The 26,177-nt window shown below is 39.2% G+C and overlaps 1 protein-coding gene and 1 long non-coding RNA gene across 2 annotated transcripts in view; both read left to right on the forward strand.

Moving 5' to 3' along the window:
* Positions 1-26,177, forward strand: part of LOC310632646 — a 1,302,393-nt gene that overhangs the window by 1,056,310 nt on the left and 219,906 nt on the right. The gene's annotated exons all lie outside the window — the stretch shown is intronic.
* The window catches only part of PKHD1 (PKHD1 ciliary IPT domain containing fibrocystin/polyductin), a gene marked incomplete at both ends in the record, with an annotated part of 193,424 nt that overhangs the window by 86,775 nt on the left and 80,472 nt on the right, over positions 1-26,177 (forward strand). Inside the window, 2 exons of the mRNA XM_083349752.1 lie at positions 15,114-15,264; positions 22,867-23,079. Coding sequence (XP_083205878.1) covers positions 15,114-15,264; positions 22,867-23,079 — 364 coding nt within the window. The remainder of the gene's footprint in view (positions 1-15,113; positions 15,265-22,866; positions 23,080-26,177) is intronic.

Consider the following 26,177-nt stretch of genomic DNA (forward strand, 5'->3'; position numbering starts at 1 on the left):
GAACAAAAATGTACTTCCTCCCTTCCATCATTTCTGAATGTCTGGTTCTGCTTCCCTTCAGGTGGCTAAGGAGAAGGCTAAGGGAAAGCAAACCTTTCTGGTGTATTAATCTGAGAAGCTGTCAAGAGTTCACAGCCTGAAAAGTACGCACAACGTCTTCCATCATTGAAATTAAGTGTTCTGAAAGGTGGTGCTGGAGTCCTAGCTCTGTGGCATGGGGAAATATACACACTGTATTCCATCACTTAAAATGTTAACCTTGTCCCTCATTGGTGACTGTGAACAGGAACACTTTCTCCATGCTTGCTAGTTAAATGGCAATCTGTCAGTGTGGGTGTATTGTGGGGGGGGGAGTATGAAGGCGAGGGCAAGACTCTATTGTGTTATGTCAGCCTCTTTGATTTGATTTTAATGTTCCAAAGTCTCACATCTTTGCTCTTGTAGGACTAGGTGGGGAGTGTTGATACATTACTTACAGATTTCCTATTGCCTTGACCACTCTGACCCTCCTTCTATGCACCATAACTAATAATAGGAAGTCTCTTCCTGGCACAGCAAATACATAAATAAAATTAAGAGAGTTTTGTTTTTGCCGCCCTCCCTTAGCAGACTCTTTGTCCGGTGGCTGGTGAAATACAGTCCAGCTACTGTGGTATGGATTTGAGCTGAACCAGTTTTTGTATTATTTGGTTGACTCTAGGTATATCGTTCTACAAAATTTCTAGATTATATTGATTTCAGGTATTGGCTGTGAATTAGGTTGCCGCTTGTATATATGCTTGTATAGCTTTTAAACACTCCTAGATAACTCAGTGCACTTTTAATCTTAAATCTAAGGAACAAGAGAGACATTTAATGTGTATGTATTTATTCTGATGTAGATGAATATCTTGGAAGAGAAACGTTGTATGGCTAATATATCTAAGGAGAAAGAGATTCAAGCCCTAATTAACTTTCTTTCTAACCAGGCCTCTATGACTGTAATTTTATGAATAGTGAGGCATTACTACTACTATACATTGACTCTGTAAATCACTTAGAGAGGGCGGTAAAGACTATTCCATCTTTAACGGTGGGGGGTGAGGTGTTACCCCCCGTTGATAGGGCTCACAACTTGGGCGTCCTCCTGGATTCACGGCTCAATTTTGAAGACCATATAGGAACCGTGACCAGGGGGGCTTTTGCCCAGGTTCGCCTGGTGCACCAGTTGCGACCCTACCTGGACCGAGATGCTCTACGCACAGTCACTCATGCACTTGTGACCTCCCGTTTAGACTACTGCAACGCTCTCTACATGGGGCTGCCCTTGAGGACCACTCGGAGGCTTCAGCTGGTGCAGAATGCAGCCGCACGAGTTGTGATGGGGGTTGCCCGACACTCCCATGTAACACCTCTACTCCGCGAGCTGCATTGGCTTCCGGTTGCCCTCCGGGTGAGATTCAAGGTGCTGGTGATGACCTATAAAGCCCTTAATGGCTTGGGTCCGGGATATCTGAGGGAACACCTGCTGCCGGCATCAAGTTCCCTTCGTCCTGTGCGCTCCCACAGGGAGGGCCTTCTCAGGGTGCCGGCGGTTAAAGATTGCCGGCGGGTAACACCCAGGGGGAGGGCCTTCTCTGTGGGTGCACCTGCCCTCTGGAACCAGCTGCCCATGGAGCTCAGGACCGCCCCCAACCTTCGTTCATTTCGCCGGGACCTGAAGACCTGGCTCTTCGAGCTCTCCGGCCCAGGCTGAGAGTTTTTAATTGGGGTTTTATATTTTTTCAGGGATTAAATTTAATTCTTTTTAATTGTTTTTAATTTTTGTATCAATGTTTTAATTACCTTGTAAACCGCCCTGAGTCCTTCGGGAAAGGGCGGTATATAAATCCAATAAAATAAATAAATAATAAATAAATAAAGTACTATGAAGTGATACATAAGTCTAAGTGCTATTGTTATTACTATTCAAATTTCTAACTACCCATTGGCCCAAAAAGATAGGAAATGTTCACAATACAAAAAGATGCCTTGTCTGCCAAGGGCTTTATATGAGAAACTACTATGTAGTGCAGGGGTGTTAAACTGCTGGCCTGCAGTCTGGATGCATCATAACAAAACCATGCCCACTCCATTGTCACCAATGGCAAAAAAAGTCATGATACGTTGCAACACTTTTTGTGACATTGCGAGTTTGACACCCCTGATGTAGTGGAAACTCTACTATTACATGTTGGAAGATAAATAGTTACTAGTGAAGTGAAAGGGTTGTGTTACAACTGATAACAATGAAAGAAATAAGGGAATAGGAAAAGGTGCAGCTGGAAAAGCATGGCTACTTTTGAAGATTACAGTAGTTACTGCTTGGGAGGGACTGTTTGTCTTTAAAAGACCATAGTTTGCCACTCCTCAGGAAGATAATGTCTGATGCCAACAGACGTCTGTCCTATCTCTAACCTCCCTTTTTTGAGGAGTGGTTATTGAGAAAATGGTGGAGCTGCAGTTGAAGGGGATTCTAGAGGACTGGGATTACCTGGACCTGTTTGACAGTCTGGGCATGAGATGGACCTCAATGAATCAATCAGAATAAAGCTGGAAGGGACCTTGGAGATCTTCTAGTCCAACCCTTTGCTTAATCAGGAGACTCTATACCATTTCAGACAAGTGACTGTCCAGTCTTTTCTTAAAAACCTCCAGTGAGGAAGCACCCACAACATCTGAAGGCAAGTTGTTCCACTGGTTAATTGAACTCACTGTTAGGAAGTTTCTTCTTAATTCCAGGTTGCTTCTCTCCTTGATTAGTTTCAGTCATTGTTTCTTGTCCTGCCCTCTGGTGCTTTAGAAAATATGTTGGCCCTCTCCTCTTTGATGCTGGAATATTGCTATCATGTCCCCTCTAGTTCTTCTTTTCTCTAGACTAACCAAACCCAAATCCTGCAACTGTTCTTCACATTTTTTAGTCTCTAGGCCAGGGGTGTCAAACTCAATTTCATTGAGGGCCGCATCAGCATTTCGGTTGCCCTCAAGGGGCCGGGTGGGTATGGCCAGGGTGGGCGTGGCCTACTGGGTGGGCGTGGCTAGAGTGCATATGGCCTACGCATCAAGGGTGCCTATGGGGGCCTGGGCAGGGTGGGACAGATCTGAGGGTCTCTGGCAGAAGGAGGGTCTCTGGGCCAGGGCCAAGGCAGTGGGGGCCGTTCCGTCACTGTTTCCATGATGGCTTCGCGGGCTACATGAAACCACTTCGCGGGCTGGATCCGGCCCCCGGGCCTTGTGTTTGACATGTCTGCTCTAGGCTTTTCATCATCTCAGTTGGTCTTTTTTACACTTTTCCCAAAATTTCAATATCCTTTTTGTAATGTGCTGACCTAAACTGGAAGCAATATTCCAGGTGTGGCCTTTCTAAGATATTATAAAGTGGTACTAATACTTCATTTGATATGCCTCCGCTTATACAATGAATGATTGTATTAGCTTTTTGGGCTGTTGCCACACACTGCTGGTTCATATTTAAGTGATCATCCACTAGGACTCCAAGATCCCTCTCACAGTTACTGTTTTTGAGCCAGGTTTTGCCTAATCTGTACTTGTACCTTTGGTTTTTCCTACCTGTGAAAAACCTTGCTTTTTTCCACATTAAATTTCATTTTGTTGGATAGAGCCTGTTGTTCAAGTCTGTCAAGATCTTTTTGGATCCTGAACTTATCTTCTGGGATGTTGACTATTCCTGCCAGCTTAGTATCATCTGCAAACTTGATGAGTTCTCCTTCTTGTCCCTCATCTAAATCATTTATGAAGATATTGAAGAGTCATTGGCCTAAGATGAAACCTTGTGGTACCCCACTGCTTACTTCCCTCTATGTAAATGTAGTACCATTAAGGATGACTCATTGAGTATGGTTTGTCAGACAGTACAAATCCATCTGGTGGTGATGCTGTCTATCCCACATTTTTCTAAAGGACTGAGAGCCAGGGACATGGTAATATCATGATTTTGCTCCTATCTGATTGGGCAGGTCCTAATGGGGGTGAGTTGAGTTGTGGTGGAGAGACATTCATTATGGAATGCATCAGAGTTCAACCCTTTTCCCCATCTAGTTTAACATTTACACAGAATCACAGGAATAAATCATATGTTGATTTGGAATGAGGTATCATCAATATGCAGGTGATACTCAGTTATCCAACTCTATCTTAAGCCCATTGGGAGATGCATGGAAGTCATCATCTGATGTGTAGAGTCTTTCAGACCTGGATGGGATAAAACCCAAGCAAGACCAATTGGCTGTTGATTCAGGGACTGGCTGATTTTTGATGGGGTCATCTAAAAAGAGCAGATTCACAGATTCTGCTCAACTCACAGCTGCTACTCAAAGAGCAACTGGTGAACTCTGGCCAGTAATGTTTTGCACAGCTTCCTTTTGGGTAAGGCCTTACCCAGAGCAGGATGCATTTAGAATGATCACTGATGACAGTAGTCCTTGTCATGTCTAGATTAGATTACTGTAACTCATTCAATATGGGACTGCCCTTGAAGACTACCTGGAAACTTCAGCTGATCTAGAATGTAGGAATATTCATGCTCATTGGTCAGTCGTGATATTGCTGGATTACACTTCTGCTGCAGGAGCTAAATTGGTTATCAATAGGTGTCCAAGTATTGGGGAATGCGTGCTAAGAGGCAAAGCAGAAGGGGGGCTCTGTTTCTGCTTTCCCCCTTAAAAAAAACAATCACTTTCTCCCTAAGGCAATGACTTCCATCTTCACGGCCTTCTAAAAGGTAAAGGTAAAGGTTCCCCCACACATGCGTGCTAGTCGTTTCCGACTCTAGGGGGCGGTGCTCATCTCCGTTTCAAAGCCGAAGAGCCAGCATTTGTCCGAGGACGTCTCCGTGGTCATGTGGCCGGCATGACTAGACGCCAAAGGCACACGGAACGCTGTTACCTTCCCACCGTAGTGGTCCCTATTTTTCTACTTGCATTTTTACGTGCTTTCGAACTGCTAGGTGGGCAGAAGCTGGGACGAGTAACAGGCGCTCACTCTGTTACGCGGCACTCGGGATTTGATCCACCAAACTGCCGACCTTCTGATCGACAAGCTCAGTGTCCTAACCCACTGAGCCACCGCGTCCCTTCACGGCCTTCTAGAAGTAGGTAAAAACATAGCTCTTTCATAAGGCCTTTGGTGGTTAATTTCAACCACCACAGCCATAATTTATAAATGTTTATTTATTTGTTTATTTATTAATCAAAATTGTATGGCTGCCCATCTCACAAAAAACAACTCTGGGTGGTGTACCACAATCAGAAAAAATAACACATATACAGTGCAACAATCATTGTAAAAATGTAAGAATCAATATTAAAAGCTAAACATTGTTATTATTAAAAGCAAAAATATGTTGTTGTTGTTAGTTGCAAAGTCATGTCCAACCCATTGTGACCCCATGGACAACTCCCATCTCCCTTGATTCAAATATTACGTGTTACGTGTAGGAATGAAGGGAGATACAGTTGACGATTTAAAGGCGCTGGTATGGAAGCCTGTTTGGCACAAAAAGAAAGCCAGAGTTAGACTTTAAAAATGATTTTGTTTTTTTCTTTCTTTTATCTATAATGGAATAGCCTAAAATTTTACTTAATGGGTCAAGGGGAGACTTTAAAATATATTATTTGATTTAATATTTAGGATTTAGACTTATAAGAGAAATTAAAATTATCTATTAGAATATAGTTCTGAATTATAATATGGAAGTTGGATTGAGATAATAAAGGATATTTTATTAGTAAGTGATGAGGTACTAGGATGATAAACAGATTATATTTGTGAAATATATTTGTGAAATAAAATAAGAATGTATTTAATTATGCAATATGTGTGTCTTAGATATGATAATTATTATGTAATGAAACAGGGGAAATTTGGGCTACCCGAAACTTAAATACTATGGATCTTAAAGGCTAAATTGGAGCACTGTAATTGAAAATGGGTAAAATCTTAAAAACAGGACATCATCATCATCATCATCATCATCATCATCATCATCATCATCATCATCATCATCATAAAGTTGGAAGGGACCTTGGAGGTCATCTAGTCCAACCCCCTGCTCAGGCAGGAAACCCTATACCATTTCAGGCAAATGGCTGTCCAGTCTCTTCTTAAAAACCTCCAGTGTTGGAGCATTCACTACTTCTGGAGGCAGGTTGTTCCACTGGTTAATTGTTCTAACTGTCAGGAAGTTTCTCCTTAGTTCTAGGTTGCTTCTCTCCTTGACTAGTTTCCATCTGTTGCTTCTTGTCCTGCCTTCAGGTGCTTTGGAGAATAGCTTGACTCCCTCTTCTTTGTGGTAGCCCCTGAGATATTGGAACACTGCTATCATGTCACCCCTCACCCTTCTCTTCATTAAACTAGACATACCCAATTCCAGCAACTCTTCCCTATATGTTTTAGCCTCCAGCCCCCTAATCATCTTTGTTGCTCTTCTCTGTACTCTGTACTCTGTACATGATAACTATAACTAAAAATAGACTGATAAATACTTTAACTGATATTGTTATAACTAGTAATGTATTAACTTGATTGTGATATAGTAACTATGGGAAACAGAGAGGGAATTTTTAGATGATTTAACCTGAGATAGGCCCAAATGATTTTGTTACTGGACTATTGTTTACCCAATCACTACGTTGCTTTCTAAACACTTTGATATTTTGATGTAAAATTGGAAAATTAATAAAACTTGTTTTAAAAAAAGAAAGAAAAAATAACATATACAGTGCAACAATCATTGTAAAAATGTAAGAATCAATATTAAAAGTTAAACATTGTTATTATTAAAAGCAAAAATATGTTGTTGTTGTTAGTTACAAAGTCATGTCCAACCCATCGCGACCCCATCGACAACGTTCCTCCAGGCCTTCCTGTCCTCTACCATCTTCTGGAGTCCATTTAGGCTCACGCCTACTGCTTCAGTGACTCCATCCAGCCACCTCATTCTCTGTCGTCCCCTTCTTCTCTTGCCCTCAACATTTCCCAGCATTAGGCTCTTCTCCAGTGAGTCCTTCCTTCTCATTAGGTGGTCAAAGTAAAAATATGTAAACCCCAGCAAAGAGAGAAGGAGTATATCTATCTCAGTAGTGGAACCATCTAGAAATATCACTGGTTCCTTGGGACTTTAAGAACATCAAGAGGGTGGAATTAATCTAATTTTGGGTGAAAGAATGTTCCATAAGAGTGCACCATGGTAGAAAAGATCTGCTACTTGGGTCCCACCAAATGTACATCTCTAGATGGTGGTACCTGTGGCATATCAGATCTAATGGGGCAAGCTGAGGTAACTGAGGAGGTGTGATCCTTCATGCCATGAAGGACTTTAAAGATTAAAAACCAGGACCTTGAACTGGATCCAGAGGCAAACTGACAACCAGTGCAGCTCGCAGAGATGTGACATGAGCAACTCTTTCTGTTTTTGGGACTTTGGTACTCAGTTCATTCCCTTCATTTTAATAAACTCCAGAAGCCCTGTTCTAGTAATAAATACTCTTAAGTGATTAACTATTGGAAAAACAATCTTCTCACAAAAAGCTACTAAAACTAATGTTGGCTTTAAGTGCTTTTGGACATCAAAAATACATTTGTGTGTTTTTTCATATGCTCTGCACATTCTCTCTCTCTCTCATAGATGCATGACTTCCTTTATGATATCATCTGAATGTCTCACATATATCTTTTTCTATTCAATTGTACATTTTGCCCAGTTGTGCTGAGAGCAGGTAGGGACTTCATAGCAGCTCATGCACCCAAAGCCAACTGCTGGCTTACTGGAGATTAATATTAATGCCTGCATTATCTAATTCTGCAATTCTGCTTCTTGTTTGATGAAACAGGGGAAGCAGCAGGAAAAAAATGATTTTCTTTAAAGCAGGAACAAGAGTCCTGAAATAGTCCTGTACTGACATCATTTCTCCCTCATATCAATGTTATGATTATGTTTCCGTGTAGCAAAGTTAACTACTAAAACTCTTTTCCATTGAACTGTTTTCATAATGTATATGATTTGGTTCAAATCTTACCTATTTGGTCCTGAATGTTTTGCACTGATATGCATTGATTGAACTCATGTGCTTGCCAATTAATTAAAATTAATTAAAAAAATAAAAAATACTTTCTTTAGGTAATTGTTTTATTTTGTACATGCTATTTTGATTTCAATCTAAGAAATAAAATCTGCAGCAAAATGTCTGTGGCTCGGTTAGCATTAAAAATTATCCTAATTAAATGAAACCTTGAAGGAAGAATGAAATGCAAGAGAGAATATTTGACTTCACAGAATAATATATGAATGGAAAAATCTATTTTTATAGTGTGGGCAGATATTTATGTTATATATATATATATCAGTATAACAAAATTATTAGGACATTTCCTTACTAACTAAAGAAAGACAACCTCAACCTTTCTTCCGTCTTTCCTTCTTTCTGTCCACAGAACATTTTTTGTTCTATCATCTATAAACAGCAGAATTATTTCTTATAAGCGAGCTCTCGTGGTCAAGGTCTCAAACGCACACAGATAAAAAGTAGAAAAAATATATTTATTTATTGAACAAATAGTCAATAAGAATTCACTAATCCATTATACTATATTTCATGAACTTACTTTTTAATATTTGCTTATTTATTGTATTTTCAGCCAAGAACGATGTTCAGTCTGGCTAATGAGATCAAAAGCAAACAGGGAGACAACTAGAAATCCAAGACACATAAAATATATTAATAAAATAGAGTAGCTCTTTACTTCTTATATTTCATAGACCTACCTAAGGAACGCTCAGTATTAATTAGGCTTTCTGCTTTTTAAAGGAGGGCAGTGTATGGAACACAGCTACTGCATATTTTTAAAGAAGTAGTTGTTCATTATGTCACATAAATGATTTGATTTGGATTAAAAATAAGATGTTTTAAATCAAGATTCTTGAAAAGCTGGTAGCTGGGTGATTCCAGAAATTTTCAGGACACACATATTATCTTAAGACTATATCAGTCTGACTTCAGATTTGAGATTTGTTGGAATAGATAATCTTTGGGCTCTTTTATGTGGCTACATCAGTGTGCATTCCTGACCTCTGAACTCTGTTCTACCTCAACAGTGAGGATGGTGATTGCTGTTTTTCTTTATAGCTTTAATGTGAGACAACTGACATGGATTCACCTGGCTCAGTTAGTTAGCATTGCAAATCCAGGGGTACTGACAATAGCTCACGACTTACTGGCCACAAGGGGTCAGTATGCAAAAGGGCATCTTTGCAGAAAAATAAGAAGCATGTGTCTGGAGGAGTTGGAAGGATCTAAATTTGCATACAAATCATATATATTACAAATAGATTTTAGTAGATAAACCAGCTCTAATTTTAAAATTAAGTTAAATTAAGTTACTAAGCTATGGCATATGAAGGAAAAAACTTAAAAAAGCAAGCAGATAGTAATTTTGTGATAAATTGCGTACAAGATATAATCTGCAAAACTCTGAAAAGTAACAGGCAAGAAACTATTTGTAAGGTCAGGATGAGGAAAAAATGAAAGTGCTTCATTTGCAATGGCTCAATTCAACTGCAAACCATTTGTCCTAGGAAAATGGTTCAAGAATGCAAGACTGCATTCTAAAGACAATGGCTCATCAGTCAGAGCTGTATAGGAAATGGCCAAGGAGCAGTCAATAGCAGAGCAGCACAGTCACCAAGTCATGTGTGTTTCTTTTTTTATTGCAACTTCTTTCTTTTTAATGTTCTCATAAAGGCTTTGCTGGAATCCTATACTGTCCTTATGTCGATGCCTTTATTAAGATTATTATTTTTTTGAAAAAAATTCTTGTTACAGTCCTCCATGATTGATTCCTTTTGTAACAAAGTTTCATTTAGCCTCCATCTATAAGTGCTAACTCTTCTCTTATATGTTAAAGTCACTGGGCTATGATCTGAAAAAGTCTTTGGCAATATCTCCATTTTAGTATTGCACCTAACCTGCATTTTAGAAATCCAAAAGATTTCTATTTGAGAAAGCTCTGTGTCTTTCAGGAAAAAAAGTGCATTTGTTACAGTCACCATCATCTCCTGCTGAAATAGATTCTTATTCCAAGTTATTATAACTCAGTGTTTGATCCTTTTTTTTCTTCTACGTGTTTACTGTAAGCAAATTTTATCTTTTCAAATAATGAAATACCTTATTTCTTTTTTGAGCAGCACTCTCCCCATAGCAGTTTTCCAGTATCTGAGGGGCTGCCACAAGGCAGAGGGGGGCAGGTTGTTCACCAAAGCAGCAGAGGGAAGGATGAGAAACAATGGTTGGAAACTGATCAAAAAGAGAAGCAACCTGGAATTAAGGGGAAACTTCCTGACAGTGAGGACAATCAACCAGTGGAACAGCTTACCTTCAGAAATCATGGGCGCTCCATCACTGGAGATTTTTAAGAAGAGACTAGACAATCACTTGTCTGAGATAATAATAATAATAATAATAATAATAATAATAATAATAATAATAATAATAATAATAATAATAATAATAAAGTTGGAAGGGACCTTGGAGGTCATCTAGTCCAACCCCCTGCTCAGGCAGGAAACCTTACACCATTTCAGGCAAATGGCTGTCCAGTCTCTTCTTAAAAACTTCCAGTGTTGGAGCATTCACAGCTTCTGGAGGCAGGTTGCTCCACTGGTTAATTGTTCTAACTGTCAGGAAGTTTCTCCTTACTTCTAGGTTGCTTCTCTCCTTGACTAGTTTCCATACCTGCTCAAGCAGGTATAGGTTCTCCTGCTTGAGCAGGGGGCTGTACTAGAAGACCTCCAAGGTCCCTTCCAGTTCTATTCTATTCTATTCCATTCCATTCCATTCCATTCCATTCCATTCCATTCCATTCCATTCCATTCCATTCTATTCTATTCTATTCCATTCCATTCCATTCCATTCCATTCCATTCCATTCCATTCCATTCCATTCCATTCTATTCTATTCCATTCCATTCTATTCCATTCCATTCCATTCCATTCCACTCCATTCCATTCCACTCCACTCCACTCCACTCCACTCCACTCCACTCCACTCCACTCCACTCCACTCCACTCCACTCCACTCCACTCCATTCCATTCCATTCCATTCCATTCCATTCCATTCCATTCCATTCTATTCTATTCTATTCTATTCTATTCTATTCTATTCTATTCTATTCTATTCTATTCTATTCTATTCTATTCTATTCTATTCTATTCTATTCTATTCTATTCTATTCTATTCTATTCTATTCTATTCTATTCTAATGTTCCACATTAGATCTTTAAAATCCATATTTATGTTGCAAACTTAGAAAAGTCTATACCTGCAGCACCCATTGTGGTAGTTTCTTCCACAGTCTCTTCCTCTGTTTCCCGTGCAGCTCCTTTCTTTTGATCCCCTTCCATCTCTCCCAATTCTTCCTTAAGTCTTTCAAGGAAATCTCTCACATTTTGGACTAAGTTAAATTGAAATCCCTGCTAGTTAAGTTAAAACCAGTCATTCCAATTTATCCCAATGAAATGGTATCTTTTTCTGTTTTGAGTTGACAGTCAAGTAGGTGAATTCCTTTCTCTTATGGAATATTCTGATAAGCATTTCTTAAAGTAAAATTACATCTGAATTATTAATACTTAATATTAAAACGTTGTTCTAGAACTTGGTCTCTTATCTTCTTCCTGACAAAGTGCATAAAATTCTTACTATGCTTCTTACCTTTGTATATCTTACACTAATTATGTATACTTTGTCTGCAGCTGTATCTCATTTCCAAAAATTGGTAAGGATTCAACAACACACTCCCTAATATTTTTACCAGATTTCTTCAAACCTGGGCAGATTTTTTCCTGTCTTAATTCCAGCAGAGCCATGTTATCTATATCTTTTCCAAATTTATTTATTATTTGCCTTATTTTCTAAATTTCCTAGTTTCTTCCCCTTTAATTTATTTAATCTTTCCACTTTTTTAATTATATAATTTTCAAACTTTTATACATCTTTTCTTCCATATTGCAAATCTTTCCTCTGTTTCTTCAAGTGTCACCAAATCTCTCTTGACAGACTTCGTCATTGATGCTATAATATTCTTTTGCAATTCCTAATTCTTATTTTTAATTTATAATGAAAAAGGGGGAAATAAAAAGTAAATTATGACATTTTCCCCCTTCTTTCTTTGTACCCTTATCTCTGTGGTCCCATTTAGCATTCCATAGTTCTACAGTCACACAATCCTGCATAACTTATTCATATCTCTGTTTAATAAAATCAGCCAATCATCTCTTTTAGAAAATTTAAACAGTAGTTCATTCCCACGGAGGTATGTCTTATTTATTTAATTAATTCAAAAATACTTTATAATAAACAATATTCCCAATTCAACTGCTCACTTAATCTCTTCTAAACTTTTATACTTCAAATCTGTTGTAAGTTTTTTTTCCCTATTAGTTGCTTTTAAGTCCTTACAGTTATTTCTTTAGTTTTTATTTTAATCTTGCTCTGGGCGAAAGAAAAATTCATAGGTCATTTAGTTGCTTTATTGCTTCAAAGATCTTTATAACATTTAGAGTATTTGTAATCCAAAGTGGACTAGTAAATGGAGCTTTGGGCAAACCAAGTGCCCTTAATGCATGCTCTACATGAGGCTGTAAGCTTGAGAGACTTTGAGAGACTTTGCTGGCCAGAACCTTCTAGCTGCTCATCTCCACCATAATGCTATCTCTCCTTTTTATTTGCTACAAATCCTCACTGGAAATACCCAAATGAACATTTTCAGGCAAAAATAATAGACTTAGATCAACATCTAAAATGAAATTCTCAGGTGTTACGTTGACTCCTTTTAACTTGCTCAGTAATGTAGTTTTGCTTAAAGTAGCATCTCATGTCACACATTCTTGTGATAAGCATCCTTTACAAAGTTATATTTCATTAACAGGATAAAGCTTATAAAATGTTTGTGTCCACTGTATAGCAGTCATTTTTTTTAGTGAAAAAATCTCTTTCAAGTTATTTCAAAATTTCATGAAATCACATCTGACTAAAGCTTTGAAAAGGGATAAGCCATCTGTCTGAACATATAAGTCAACAACAAAGAGATATTTGGGAGTTTTCCAGTATCTCTTGGCACTTAAGAGGTCTGCAATCATGTTCTCCTTTTCACATATAAGAGTCAACTGTCAAACTCTGCAAGGCTGGCAAGCGCAAAATACAAAAACCAGTTGGATTTCTGGAAAGACCTTTATTGCTGGTAGGGTAATAGAATTTTGTAACAAATTATCCTGTACAATGTATATCTAGACTAATTTAGGCAGAGTTATTCTGAGTCTCTTTCTCATAGTCTCCCCCTCCTACCAAATCTTCTTAACAGCTCTGCTTGTCCTTTTACAGCAGACATGTCAAACACAAGGCCCGGGGGCCAGATCCGGCCCGCGAAGTGGTTTCATGTGGCCCGCGAAGCCATCCTGGAAACAGTGAGGGAACGGCCCCCACTGCCTTGGCCCTGACCCAGAGACCCTCCTTCTGCCAGAGACCCTCAGATCTGTCCCACTCCTGCCCAGGCCCCCATGGGCACCCTTGATGCAAACGATGTAGAGCTGGCCACACCCACCCAGTAGGCCATATGCACTCTAGCCATGCCCACCCAGTAGGCCATGCCCACACTGGCCATACCCACCCAGCCCCCTGAGGGCAACCGCAATGGTGATGCGGCCCTCAATGAAATTGAGTTTGACGCCCCTGTTTTACAGTAAAGTCTTGCTACATCTTTGTGTTCAAAAGTCTGTTAAGTCAGTCATGGTCAGAGTTCTCTTCTTTTTCTCTGCATTTACACAAGCCCTTAGTCAACACAGCCGCTTTCTTCGGGTACTCTTGACTGACACACAGATATTCTCAGGGTAGTATTATAACCATGAAACTTTCTGTCTTCAGGAAGAAAATCTTTCCATTCTCTACCCAAGTTGTTTCATTTCTCTGTTTCAGTTTCTTGTGGCCAACCAAAAGTAGGAAAAGACAAGGTAGATTAGCCCTCAAAGTAGTAATGTTTTGGGGGGGATATTTCTTAAAAAGATGTTACAGAGCACATGGAGGCACAAACAACTGCACTTGTCTGCTTCCAAGCAACCAGATCTTTCCCTGGGATTGCATGGCTTTGAATCCAAAGCACTGCAGAGTTTCCCTCAGGCTATGGATGAAATATATAACAGACCGATGAAGTTTTAGACTTCCTCCCTATCTACCTTCTGTAATATGCAAGCATGCTGCATGCACATGTGCATCTTTCTTTCCCCTGCTTAGTTTTCTTTTCATTCTTAGTTTCATCTTTCCCACCAAATAAAATTGTGTTGGCATTTGTGATGCTACCTGTGTGAAGCTCGATTTTTCTTCAGTTGTGCTTTCTGGCTTTTCCCATTTTAATAGGATTTTAAATGGTGTGATGTTAAGAAGGTCGATGCCTCTATAATGGAAATCTGCAGATACTACATTAATACTAGAAATGATGGACATGTGCCTGTCCTCATAATTTTGTCTGTGCTTGGAGATCTCCACTGGAGGTCCTGTTCCAATGCCATGACTGGATGGGTGGCTATTTGATAGCAGTTTCTTTTAGCTGTATTTATGCAACTATGGAGCGCCTTCCTTAGAAAAGTCTTCCTAGTTCCTATTTGGTTGATTTTTATTTATTATTCAGTTTGGTTAGCCACCCATCCCAAGCTAGTCATTTTTAAAATTTTCTCACACCCAGTAAATTGTTATATATTTGGTTGACCAGAAATTTTTTAAGATTGTTTATTGGAAATTATTTCATCTCCATTTAAACCATTTACATCCTTGTTTGTGTTTAGACTTCATTCTTGTAAATTGCCTTTGAGGTTGCTCCTGATTTGTTTGTTCAGTTGGATGTTATTGAATTTGACGAACATAAGGTCATATTTTGCCACAAGTTGATTCATAAGCTAAAAAAAACAAAATGAGGTACTCAAATCCAAGCAGACGTGTAATTTAAGGATTACATGATCTGTCCATGTGTTATTTTTTTCACCACAAAATTTGTGTTGCTAATGGATTTGATTTCTGTTTCATTTTAGAACACCCTTCAAATTCAATTTTGTGGACGATGGTCAAAAAACGTGACCTGGTTAAATGGACATCCACCACAAGATGGCGATAATGTCATAGTAGAAAGAGGACATATTTTACTATTGGATACTAACACAAGCATTCTTAATATGCTTCATGTCAAAGGTTTGACTTTTTTTTAATCAATCTTTTTTTCAGGTGAAGGAATTTCATTGTTAAGAGAAACCTGAAGGAGAACACTAATACATACTAAATATATGAAGCACTGGGAAAATGCTTTCTTGCTAAACTTTACTAAATTATATTTATTTGCCATTCCTACCTGTCTGTATACACTCACATCCAGCCACAGGCAAAGTAACAAATTCAGCAGTACCAAAAGTAGGAAAAAAGTATCCTGCCTTCTTGGAATTATTCAATACTTTCTTATTACATACAAAGATGTATTATTACTGCTATAGTAATAACAATAACATTATTGTACAACAACAACAACAACAACAACAACAACAACAACAACAACAACAACAATAATAATAATAATAATAATAATAATAATAATAATAATAATAATAATTTGGAAGGGACCTTGGAGGTTATCTAGTCCAACGCCCTGCTCAGGCAGGAAACCCTATACCATTTCAGGCAAATGGCTGTCCAGTCTCTTCTTAAAACCTTCCAGTGTTGGAGCATTCACACCTTCTGGAGGCAGGTTGTTCCACTGGTTAATTGTTCTAACTGTCAGGAAGTTTCTCCTTAGTTCTAGGTTGCTTCTCTCCTTGACTAGTTTCCATCCGTTGCTTCTTGTCCTGCTTTCAGGTGCTTTGGAGAATAGCTTGACTCCCTCTTCTTTGTGGCAGACCCTGAGATATTGGAACACTGCTATCATGTCATCCCTCACCCTTCTCTTCGTTAAACTACACATACCCAATTCCAGCAACCGTTCCCTATATGTTTTAGCCTCCAGTCCCCCAATCACCTTTGTTGCTCTTCTCTGTACTCTCTCTAGATTCTCAACATCTTTTTTACATTGTGGTGACCAAAATTGGATGCAGTATTCTAGGTGTGGCCTTACCAAGGCATTGTAAAGTGGTATTAGTACTTCACGTGATCTTGATTCTATCCCTCTGTTAATGCAGCCTAGCACTGTGTTGGCTTTTTTGGCAGCTGCAGCACATTGCTGGCTCATATTGAAGTGATTGTCTACTAGGACTCTGAGATCCCTCTCACAGTTACTACTATTGAGCAAGGTACCACCTATGCTATACCTGTGCATTTGATTTTTCCTGCTTAAATGTAGAACCTTACTTTTTTCACCATTGAATTTCATTTTGTTAGATAGCGTCCAGTGTTCGAGTCTGTCCAGATCCTCCTGTATTTTAAGCCTATCTTCTGGACTATTGGCTATTCCTGCCAGCTTGGTGTCGTCTGCAAATTTGATGAGTTCCCCATCTATCCCCTCATCCAAATCGTTGATGAAGATGTTGAAGAGCACTGGGCCCAGAACAGAGCCCTGGGGCACCCCACTACACACTTCCTTCCATGTAGATGCAGTTCCATTGAGGACCACATGCAGAATATGGCCTTTCAGCCAGCTACGAATCCATCTGGTGGAGATGCTATCTAATCCACATTTTTCTATCTTATCAAGTAGTAGGTTGTGATCTACTTTATCAAATGCCTTACTGAAGTCCAAGTAAATTATATCTACAGCATTCCTCTGGTCCACTAATTTTGTCACTTGGTCAAAGAATGCAATAAGATTTGTCTGGCATGATCTGTTTTTGACAAACCCATGTTGACTTTTAGTGATGACTTTGTTTGCATCAGGGTGTTCGCTGATTTGTTGTTTGGTTATCTTTTCTAGAATTTTCCCAGGTATTGAGGTCAGGCTGATAGGTCTGTAGTTTCCTGGATCTATTTTTCCCCCCTTTTTTGAAGATGGGAACTACATCAGCTCTCTTCCAGTCCTCTGTTGTTCCCCAGTGCTCCAGGATCTTTGAAAAACATAGTTCAGTGGTTCTGAGATCACGTCTGCCAGTTCCTTGAGAACCTTGGGGTGTAATCCATCTGGTCCTGGTGATTTGAACTCCTCTAGGCTGGACAGGTGCTCACTTCCCATGGAACTGATTACTGACAATGTTGCTGATGCATTGTGATGACTGCTCTGACTTTTATCATATCAAACTACCAGGTTTTTGGATCCTAAGATAAATAGAAGGGAAGTAAAAGAGAAATTCTGATATTTCTCCTTCCTCAGATCTCCAAAAGCCACACTAGAGTCTTGCTGTCCCCTCCTGGTGTAGGAGGAAAGATGGAATGAGCTGGAAGAAGGAAGGACAACACTTTCTAGTTTGTGAACTTGTAAACTTAAACTAATTTATGTTCCAGTTTAAGCCAATGTGCTGAATACAGTAGAATCCATAAAACTGGAGAGGACCTTGCAGATCATGAAGAGTGTTTTTCTGCTTTGTGTAGGAAATCCAGTGTAAGATCATTCCACATTGTAGGCTATGTATTGCTGCCAACACCCATTATCTGACTGCTTTGTTTTTACAAATAACCTTTTAATATTCAACCCTGCTCTGTTGTTTTATTAAACTCATTTAACAGCAGCAAATCCCCTTTTCTGTATTTCTGTATTTGAAAATTGTTCCTGCATTTCAAGAGGACTAGCTAGTGTCTGCTGATATCTTCTTAGGCACATTAGTAACATTATCTGGATAATAATTGCTATATCAGTAAAACATTAAAATACATTAATACATTGCAGTGGGGCTTGTGCCTCCTTTCGTTAAGAATTTCCAAGTGTACCTTGATAAGATTTTTGTATAATGGAGGAAATCTCTAAGTACTTTGCACTGTTAACTTTAGGAATGCATAACGGCTCATGAGAGAGATAATATTTTTTATTGGCTTTCTGAAAAATATGTAAAACACATTTTTCAGACGGTATTATTTGGATGATATAGCCATGTGAACTCAGGAAAGCTTGCCTTATCAACTCATTAAAAATAGCCTTTTGAACACAAAAAGACCTTAGGAATACAGGAATAGTAACATTCCTGAAACAGTCTTAGTTTCAGGCTGAATAAATTAAAGAATCTACTTCATATGCTCTTTTTAATTCCATAATGGAGACACCCGTATTGTATTCTGAAGCAACTATATTAGCAAACTTACAATGGAGCTTCCTTTAGAAGCAAAGGTATTCAAGATTGCTTTAAATTACGATGTTGGACTTTTCATCTAACCTGCTTCTACTTAAAATATGGCTGTAGTACCTCCCACTTGGCAATAGTTATTATCTAAACAAATAACAAAGGGAGCTGGGAGTAGTGATGGTGGAGATGCAGGGAAGGGGAGAGGAGACAAAGGAAGATGTACTGGCAACTGGGCCAGAGATATTCAAATGAGCCACAATCTGAGCTAGCTCACAAATTGTCCTATAAAACATTATCATAATGCAGTTCAAAATGAGCCTCGCCACTGGCAGTGTGTCAAGTAGCAGGCTGTGCACCAAATGGGGCATTGCTGAAGTCACAACATCCACCCTTGCCCCATACTGAGAGATTTAACTTTTATAAACAAAAGTGGGGTGTCAATCCATGAGAATGGAAGCTGTGCTACAGGCAGGCCGACTCTAACCTAGCAGAAAGGCTACACAGTGTCTTGCTAGTTCATTTACTTTTATGGAAAAGCAGTGCTGTTCATTGCCTCAGAAGGGTTTCACTTGAGCTTGAAAGAATAATAAAACCTTTTAGCCTACCTTTTTTTTTTGAAAAAAGTGGCAGATAATAACACCACAGCAGATCAAAACATTGTATAATACATAGAGAAATGCATGTAGAAAAAACTGCTATCTTACTACCACTGATGCCTTAGCTCATCATGGAGAAACTGTGATAGGCCAGAATTTGGCAGGACTTTGTGCATGTAAGTTGCTTCCCTCTCTTTTATTTTAGATAGGGATATTTTAATAAATGAAACTGGAAAATTATCATTGAAATGAGCTCTTTTGTCTTCATCTGCTGCTGCTTGGAAATAAACTGCTGTTCTGGACAGAACTCTTCCTTCCTCTCTTTAGTTGACAAACTATATCAATATTATTATATATAGCTATATTATATTTATATTTTTCAGGATACCCGGCATGAAAAAAAAAGTCCTATAAACTATAAAAATGCTCATGTAAACTTTGATCTGAAAAGCTGAACGCTTTCAAGATTGGATTTTGTTGAGATATTACTATCACTTTTTAAATGGCCATGGCATGCTTCCAAATGCAGAATGTGTGATGGTCACAAAGTGGACCTAGCGCTTGTGACTGTGGCTTCCATTTGCTCCATTGTCTTTTTGTCACTTTAAGTCCCCACGCTTCCACTTCAAAATGCGAGTAGATCTAGTAGCTCCATTAATCAAGGAAGTGATCAACCGCCATGGTGTTTGGTCTTATTCGACTTTCTGTCTCACTGAAGCCTGTAAAGAAAAGTCCACACAGGTAAAAATAGGTTTCCAGAGCAGCTGTTACCATTGCTGCTGATCCTGCCATCCATAAATGCCTTCTATGCAATGGTCATGACCTCTCTTCCACTCTGGCATTTGCTCTCTTTGGCAAGCCTAGCCGCAACTGACGAAGTGCAGTAAAGACAATGCGGCTTCCGTTTGGTTCACGTGGAGCCATTTTACTCCAAATAAAGATGCCGTATTCAAGCTTCTGATTAAATCACCATTGCTTGGCACTGGCCCTCTCAGGGAAAGGTCCAAGCAGCTTGCAGGAGAGCACATGCCATCAGAACAGATGGGCATACATGCAGATGGCCAAGCAGCATCGGCATCAGTTTGGGGAGTTTATTTCTGACTGAGAATGCTGAAGCAGCTGCCTCTATGCAACTCTGAGTGGGAAGAAGGCTTTGATCCAGAAAAGTGCTTTCATACGCTGCTTGACTTTAAGCACACATTGAGTTTCATTAATCCTAATGAGAGAACACTTGCATGTTAAAAATGCAGCACCCATTTAAATGCCTTGATGATTTGGGAACTGGAATTGATACTGTTATTGCATTATGAATGTGTGATTGATTTTTTTTTTGACTGATTGTAATGCAAGACTTTCTAGGGACTGCCTTCAACAAGTGTATGATGTTAGACTGGCTGGTGGTATGTTGGTATTACTAGTGAGAAATGTGTGATGCTTTCATAGTCAGCTTGGCAGACAAATGTTCATCGTGTTCTTTTTACTTGGGGGTCTGTCTGCTGCTTTCTTGTAGATGTTTCATTGCCAAACTAAGTAACATCATCAGTGAGAGAAGGGAATGGGGGGGGGGTTTGCTCTCATTTCGTATTCCAGTGGCTTGCTTTGTCAGTGTTTCTGGGAGTCGTCTTGGTGGATCCTTGATTGTTTTTACTTTCTCTGAAATTCCCCATAACTAGATTTATAAAATCCTATAAATAAGAATGGATAGGAATGACATGCTGAATATTTCACAGGAAGTTCAGTTGTCTAAACTATATTGTTAGGCTTCTCTTTCAATTCCTACCTCTTTTCAATTATTCCAAACTGTTTGTATTTGGGTACTATTTCTATGGATATCTGATGGAAGTCCTTACTCTTAAGATCCATAGATCTTCTAAAAGCATTTAATGCAGAAGAACCTTTTCTTGGACTACATTCCGGCTTAGACAGACACTGCCTCATTTCTTCATCTTGCACTATACAATGGATTTTTAAAAGCAAATTTCTAAAAGTGGTTTCACCCCCCTTCTTGTTAAAGAAAGACTAATTTGGCTAAACTTTCAGTAGAACCAAAAGGGCATTGTGGTTGCCTGTTAATATATTTTGTGTATATTTTGTGGCTATTATGAGCAGCATTAATATGGGCTTTGTCGGTGATGCCAAAATGACATGAAACAAAGATTAAATGGAAGGAGGGAGAATTAAAAGCCCTGTCCCATTACCTCTGCCTTTCCAGGGATAATAATACATTTCCTGGTAGTGCTTCATTGATGCTGCATGGATTCTAGGCAGCAGAAAATTCATCTTGGTCTATTCCCCTACCATCAAATAATCAAATGCTGTTACAATCCAAGGTAAATCTTCTCTGTTACTAGAGATGACACCTATGTTTGATATCTTCTGGGAAGTTCTAGAGAATGTTTCTTTTAATCTCCTTCCTTGAAAGAAGAAAAATGATGGAAAATATGTCTCTTCTTACTGTACCAAAGTGGCATACTTGAAGTTTAAATTATATATTTAGTTTGGTTGGAAGACCATCATAATTACTGTAAGTAGAGTTCATTTTTATTTTTCAAGATTACCCGACGGCTATGTAGGATATTCCTTGCTTTTTTGGGTAGCCATAACAAACAGTAAGAAAGGTTGGAGCCAAATACTTTGATTAATCAGCATTTATTATTTTCTGCTCATGGGAAACAGATCAAGCGCTATGAAAACAAGAAAGCAGGTGGCATGTATGTATGTTTATCCTTGTAGGGTAAAAGCTGCATATTTATTATAAATTAATAAAGTGCAGAAAGGGATGAGTTCTGAAGGCTGGCAGTTGAGACACATTGTATGTCATTTACCTGTTTAGATGGAAATGCCTGTAAACTCTGAAAAATGTTACAATTAGCTTAACAGACTGGAATGTAATCTTTACCTATCATAGCAATTCTTTCTGTCTTACTTTACGGGTATCTTTATCACTCAGGCTTTAGCTTCCTCTTCAGTAATGTCTGGATTTTTCAAAAATGACAGTGAGAAAAAAATAAGTGCCCACTGGGGAAAGAAGAAATTAGATTTTTAATATCACTTGAAAAGAATATTTATGATTGTACTTTATCACATGCATTGACATTGCCTGTGTCAGCTGTTGTCAGAGGTCTTCCATCCCTAAGTACGTGTTAAAAAAAATGTGTGTTCACAAGTATGGCTAGGAAGAAATTTGAAGATCTTTCCACTGGAGTGTGACACTGACACAGAGAAGTGCTACTTGGAGACACCAATTTAGGGAAAGTTTGCTTAATTCTCATTGTGGATCAATTTACTCAGCATGGATCTTATGTTCTTAAGCAAACAAAAATATTTTTGTGTGCTTGCAAATGATAGGAAAACAATCATTAACTTTCTGAAAGGGGAAATACCTTATTTAACATGTTGGTTTCCCCGAATATAGATTGCCACTGCGATTCAGAACCCAACAAAATAGAAAACAGAGTTGGAGCAGAAACTGGAACAGAGAAAGTCATCTCTATTTGTCAGACTATCATGTCATGTCAGGGAAAACAACTACGAGGCCAAAGAATAGAAAAAGAGTAAAAATGAATTACTTTTTCAGAGAAGTAAATCACAAAAAGGATCAAATCAGGGATGCTCAGGGAAACCTGAAAGACTTGGTGTATATGGATTACCTATAGGAGTTCAAATTTAAAACGTAGGTGCTGTGAAATTTCTGAAGCTTGGGTAAATACAATACAGGAGACAATGCCTTAAAGTTTAAAGTAATGAATAAAATTATTTTTAACTCCAAATTATCAATTCTTTGATCATATGATCTTATATTAGAAGGAGAAAGTAAGCTAAAGTCAAAGAGAGAGAAAAATGAGAATCAGAACATTTTGCTATTTTCTTACTAACATTTTTTCTTCTTCTAATGTTACATTGAGAACATGTTCTCCAGTTTTAGGAAACCAGCTCTGCTTTCTTCACTGTGAATGATGTTGCATCTTATAACTGTTTACAGTTACTGTTATTGTCGCTCACTTTAGGTGGCAAGCTGGCATTTATTGGCCCTGGACCCCTAGAACTTCACGCTCATTCTATCCTTGTGTCCGACGGAGGAGAACTTCAGATTGGGTCTCCCAGGAAGCCATTTTGTGACATGGCCCGTATCCATCTCCATGGAAGCACCTACTCCGAAGGGTTTTTCCCATATGGAGTGAAATTTCTGGCTGTGAGAAATGGTACCCTTTCCATGCATGGTGAGTTATATAGAAACGATTTTGCTATCAAACCAATATGCCTTTTGATAATCTTCATAGTTGTGGTGAATATGGGTCAGGTTTAATGGAAAAATAATGAGATATTTAGAAGTGCTTAACTTTCACAATTCATACTGCTAAGTTTTAGATAGATAGATAGATAGATAGATAGATAGATAGATAGATAGATAGATAGATAGATAGATAACCTTTATTGTCATATTTTTGTACTGTGGGCACAACAGCACACATTAAAAATGAAATTTAGTTGCTTGCTCTCAAAGTGTATGCATACTTAACACGCATTTAAACATACTATATACAACGTATGTATAGACCTACACCCTTACATATAAGTAACATATAACTATTAATCACTGTCCATCTTGAATACATAACAGAAGGAGGAAGCTTTAGGGTTAGGGTTAGGGTCTCTGCACCACCTTCCTGTTTGAAGCAGTGATGTTGCCAAACCAGACTGTGATGCTATATGACAGGATGATCATCCCCTTGTAGAAAGTGATAAGGATAGAGCAGGGGTGTCAAACTCAATTTCATTGAGGGCCGCATCAGCATTGCGGTTGCCTTCAGGGGGCCGGGTGGGTATGGCCAGGGTGGGCGTGGCCTACTGGGTGGGCGTGGCTACAGTGCTTATGGCCTACTGGTTGGGTGTGGCCAGCTCTACATCGTTTGCATCAAGAGTGCCTATGGGGGCCTGGGCAGGAGTGTGAGAGATCTGAGGGTCTCTGGCAGAAGGAAGGTCTCTGGGCCAGGGACAAGGCAGTGGGGGCCATTCCCTCACTGTTTCCAGGATAGCTTTGAGGGCAACATGAAACCACTTTGGGGGCCGGATCCGGCCCCAGGCCTTGTGTTTGACATGTCTGGGATAGAGGAAGGAAGATGAGCTTTTCTCATGCGACACAGAAAACACAGGTGCTGCTGTGCCTGCTTCACCAGTGTCTCGCTGTTGAGCGACCAAGCCAGCCTACTTGTTAACTGCACACCCAGGAATTTGATGCTGGTAACCATCTCCACAGGTGAATCATTAATGCACAGAGGAGTGTGGCTGTGCCTGCCTTTTCTGAAATCGACAATGATCTCTTTGGTTTTTCCAGTATTTAAAAGTAGGCTGTTTTCCTTACACCAGTTCACCAAACCCTCAACCTTCTTATGGTAAGCACCCTCATTGTCATCATGAATAAGGCCTACTAGTGTTGTATCATCTGCAAACTTCACAATATATTTTGTGGCAAACCTAGCACAACAGTCATGGGTCAACAGGGTGAACAGCAGCGGACTTAGGACGCAGCCCTGAGGAGAACCTGTGCTCAAGAAAATGGTGTTAGAAATATTTGTTCCAGCTTGCACATACTGGGGCCTGTTAGTAAGAAAATCAAGAATCCAGTTGCACAAAGGAGTGTTTAAGCCTAAAAGGCCCAGAGCAGAGCAAGAAACAAGTGGCCCTCCAGATATTGCTGAAATTCAAGGTCCATCAAGTTAAACTGTCATGATTAAGCGAAAAGGAGACTGCTGAAAGATGCTGCAGTAGAAACAAAATCCCAGAAATTTTGTTGCCAAGTTTCAATGTATAGTTGACATGAAACTGTGGCACAATTTCAGAAATGGGTCCGTCAACCTCCATTTAGGTTTACAATATCAGTTGTATCTTCCACATCTCCTCTTGGCCATTCTGGCCATCAGCCTATGCTCCATCTGAGCTGTACTATAACCTGTTGTCAGAAACATATGCAGAATCTTGCTCTTTTCCTTATTTAGAGCAGCAACCTTACAGTATGGGTACAGATTTCCTTTTGTAACTCCCTGCTGCTGTTCTGTCTAACCAACCATGAAGTATATTGGAAACATACTTTGTAGTGGATTTGAATCCAGTGTATTAATAAAAGTGCTAACATTCCAAGTTAATAATGAAAATTTGACCGGATGGAACCATCCATAGCAATAGTAGCTTTGAGTATAGGACAAGAGAGAAAACAGGGATCTGTCAAGGAATCTTGTCATTTTATTTTTCTGCCACTGTTTGCTTTTACTTTTTTTTAAAAAGTGTTGCCAGTTCTAGACAACCAAGATTAGCATGGAGTGAACATTTTTTTTAAAAAAAAATATGTTTATTTAGGATTTATTTAATCTTGGAGGGAATGTTTGTGTTCAAATGGCAGACGATTTGGATTGCTTACTCTCCCAAGTAACATCAGACAAAAACACCCTGAATCCAGCATTCCTGAACTTATGGTTAATTTTTGGGTAAAATCAGTTTGTTCAACTAATGCTACATTAGCTGTTACTTACATATTTCTGTGGTTGTGATGCCTCTTTCTGTTAGTGAATTCACAAGGTAAATTCCAAATAAGGACAGATATGGGGCAAAAATGGAGCCACAGAAAAGCAGTGTTTAAGAAAAAGCAAAAATAATAAGTGGGTGTGAGAGAAGGCCTAACAGATCTTAGGTATATAAGAGAGGAGGGCAGTTGAGGGAAGAAATGGAGCCTTTAAAAGACATTTTTGAGCCCAGGGGAGGGGTGAAGAGCTACAAAGTGACTCAGAGTAAGCCTACCTTAATTATATTATATACAAGTTGTTTGGGATTATTTTGCTAAGTTCTCAAGATTCTGCTACATTAAAGGTAAAGGTAAAGGTTCCCCCGCACATATGTGCTAGTCGTTTCCGACTCTAGGGGCCGGTGCTCATCTCCGTTCCAAAGCCGAAGAGCCAGCGCTTGTCCGAGGACGTCTCCGTGGTCATGTGGCCGGCATGACTAGATGCCAAAGGCGCACGGAACGCTGTTACCTTCCCACCGGAGTGGTCCCTATTTTTCTACTTGCATTTTTACGTGCTTCCGAACTGCTAGGTTGGCAGAAGCTGGGACGAGTAACAGGCGCTCACTCTGTTACGCGGCACTCAGGATTCGACCCGCCAAACTGCCGCCCTTCCGATTGACAGGCTCAGCATCCTAACCCACTGAGCCACCACGTCCCTTTTCTGCTACATTAATGTACCAATAATAAAATCTTACTAGAAATCCAAGAGATTCTTGTTTCTTAAATCTGCCATCCCTCAAGGGCTTGAGAGTAGACTATGTT

The sequence above is a fragment of the Vipera ursinii genome (assembly GCF_947247035.1).
Source record: "Vipera ursinii genome assembly, chromosome: 1".
Taxonomy (NCBI): Eukaryota; Metazoa; Chordata; class Lepidosauria; order Squamata; family Viperidae; genus Vipera; species Vipera ursinii.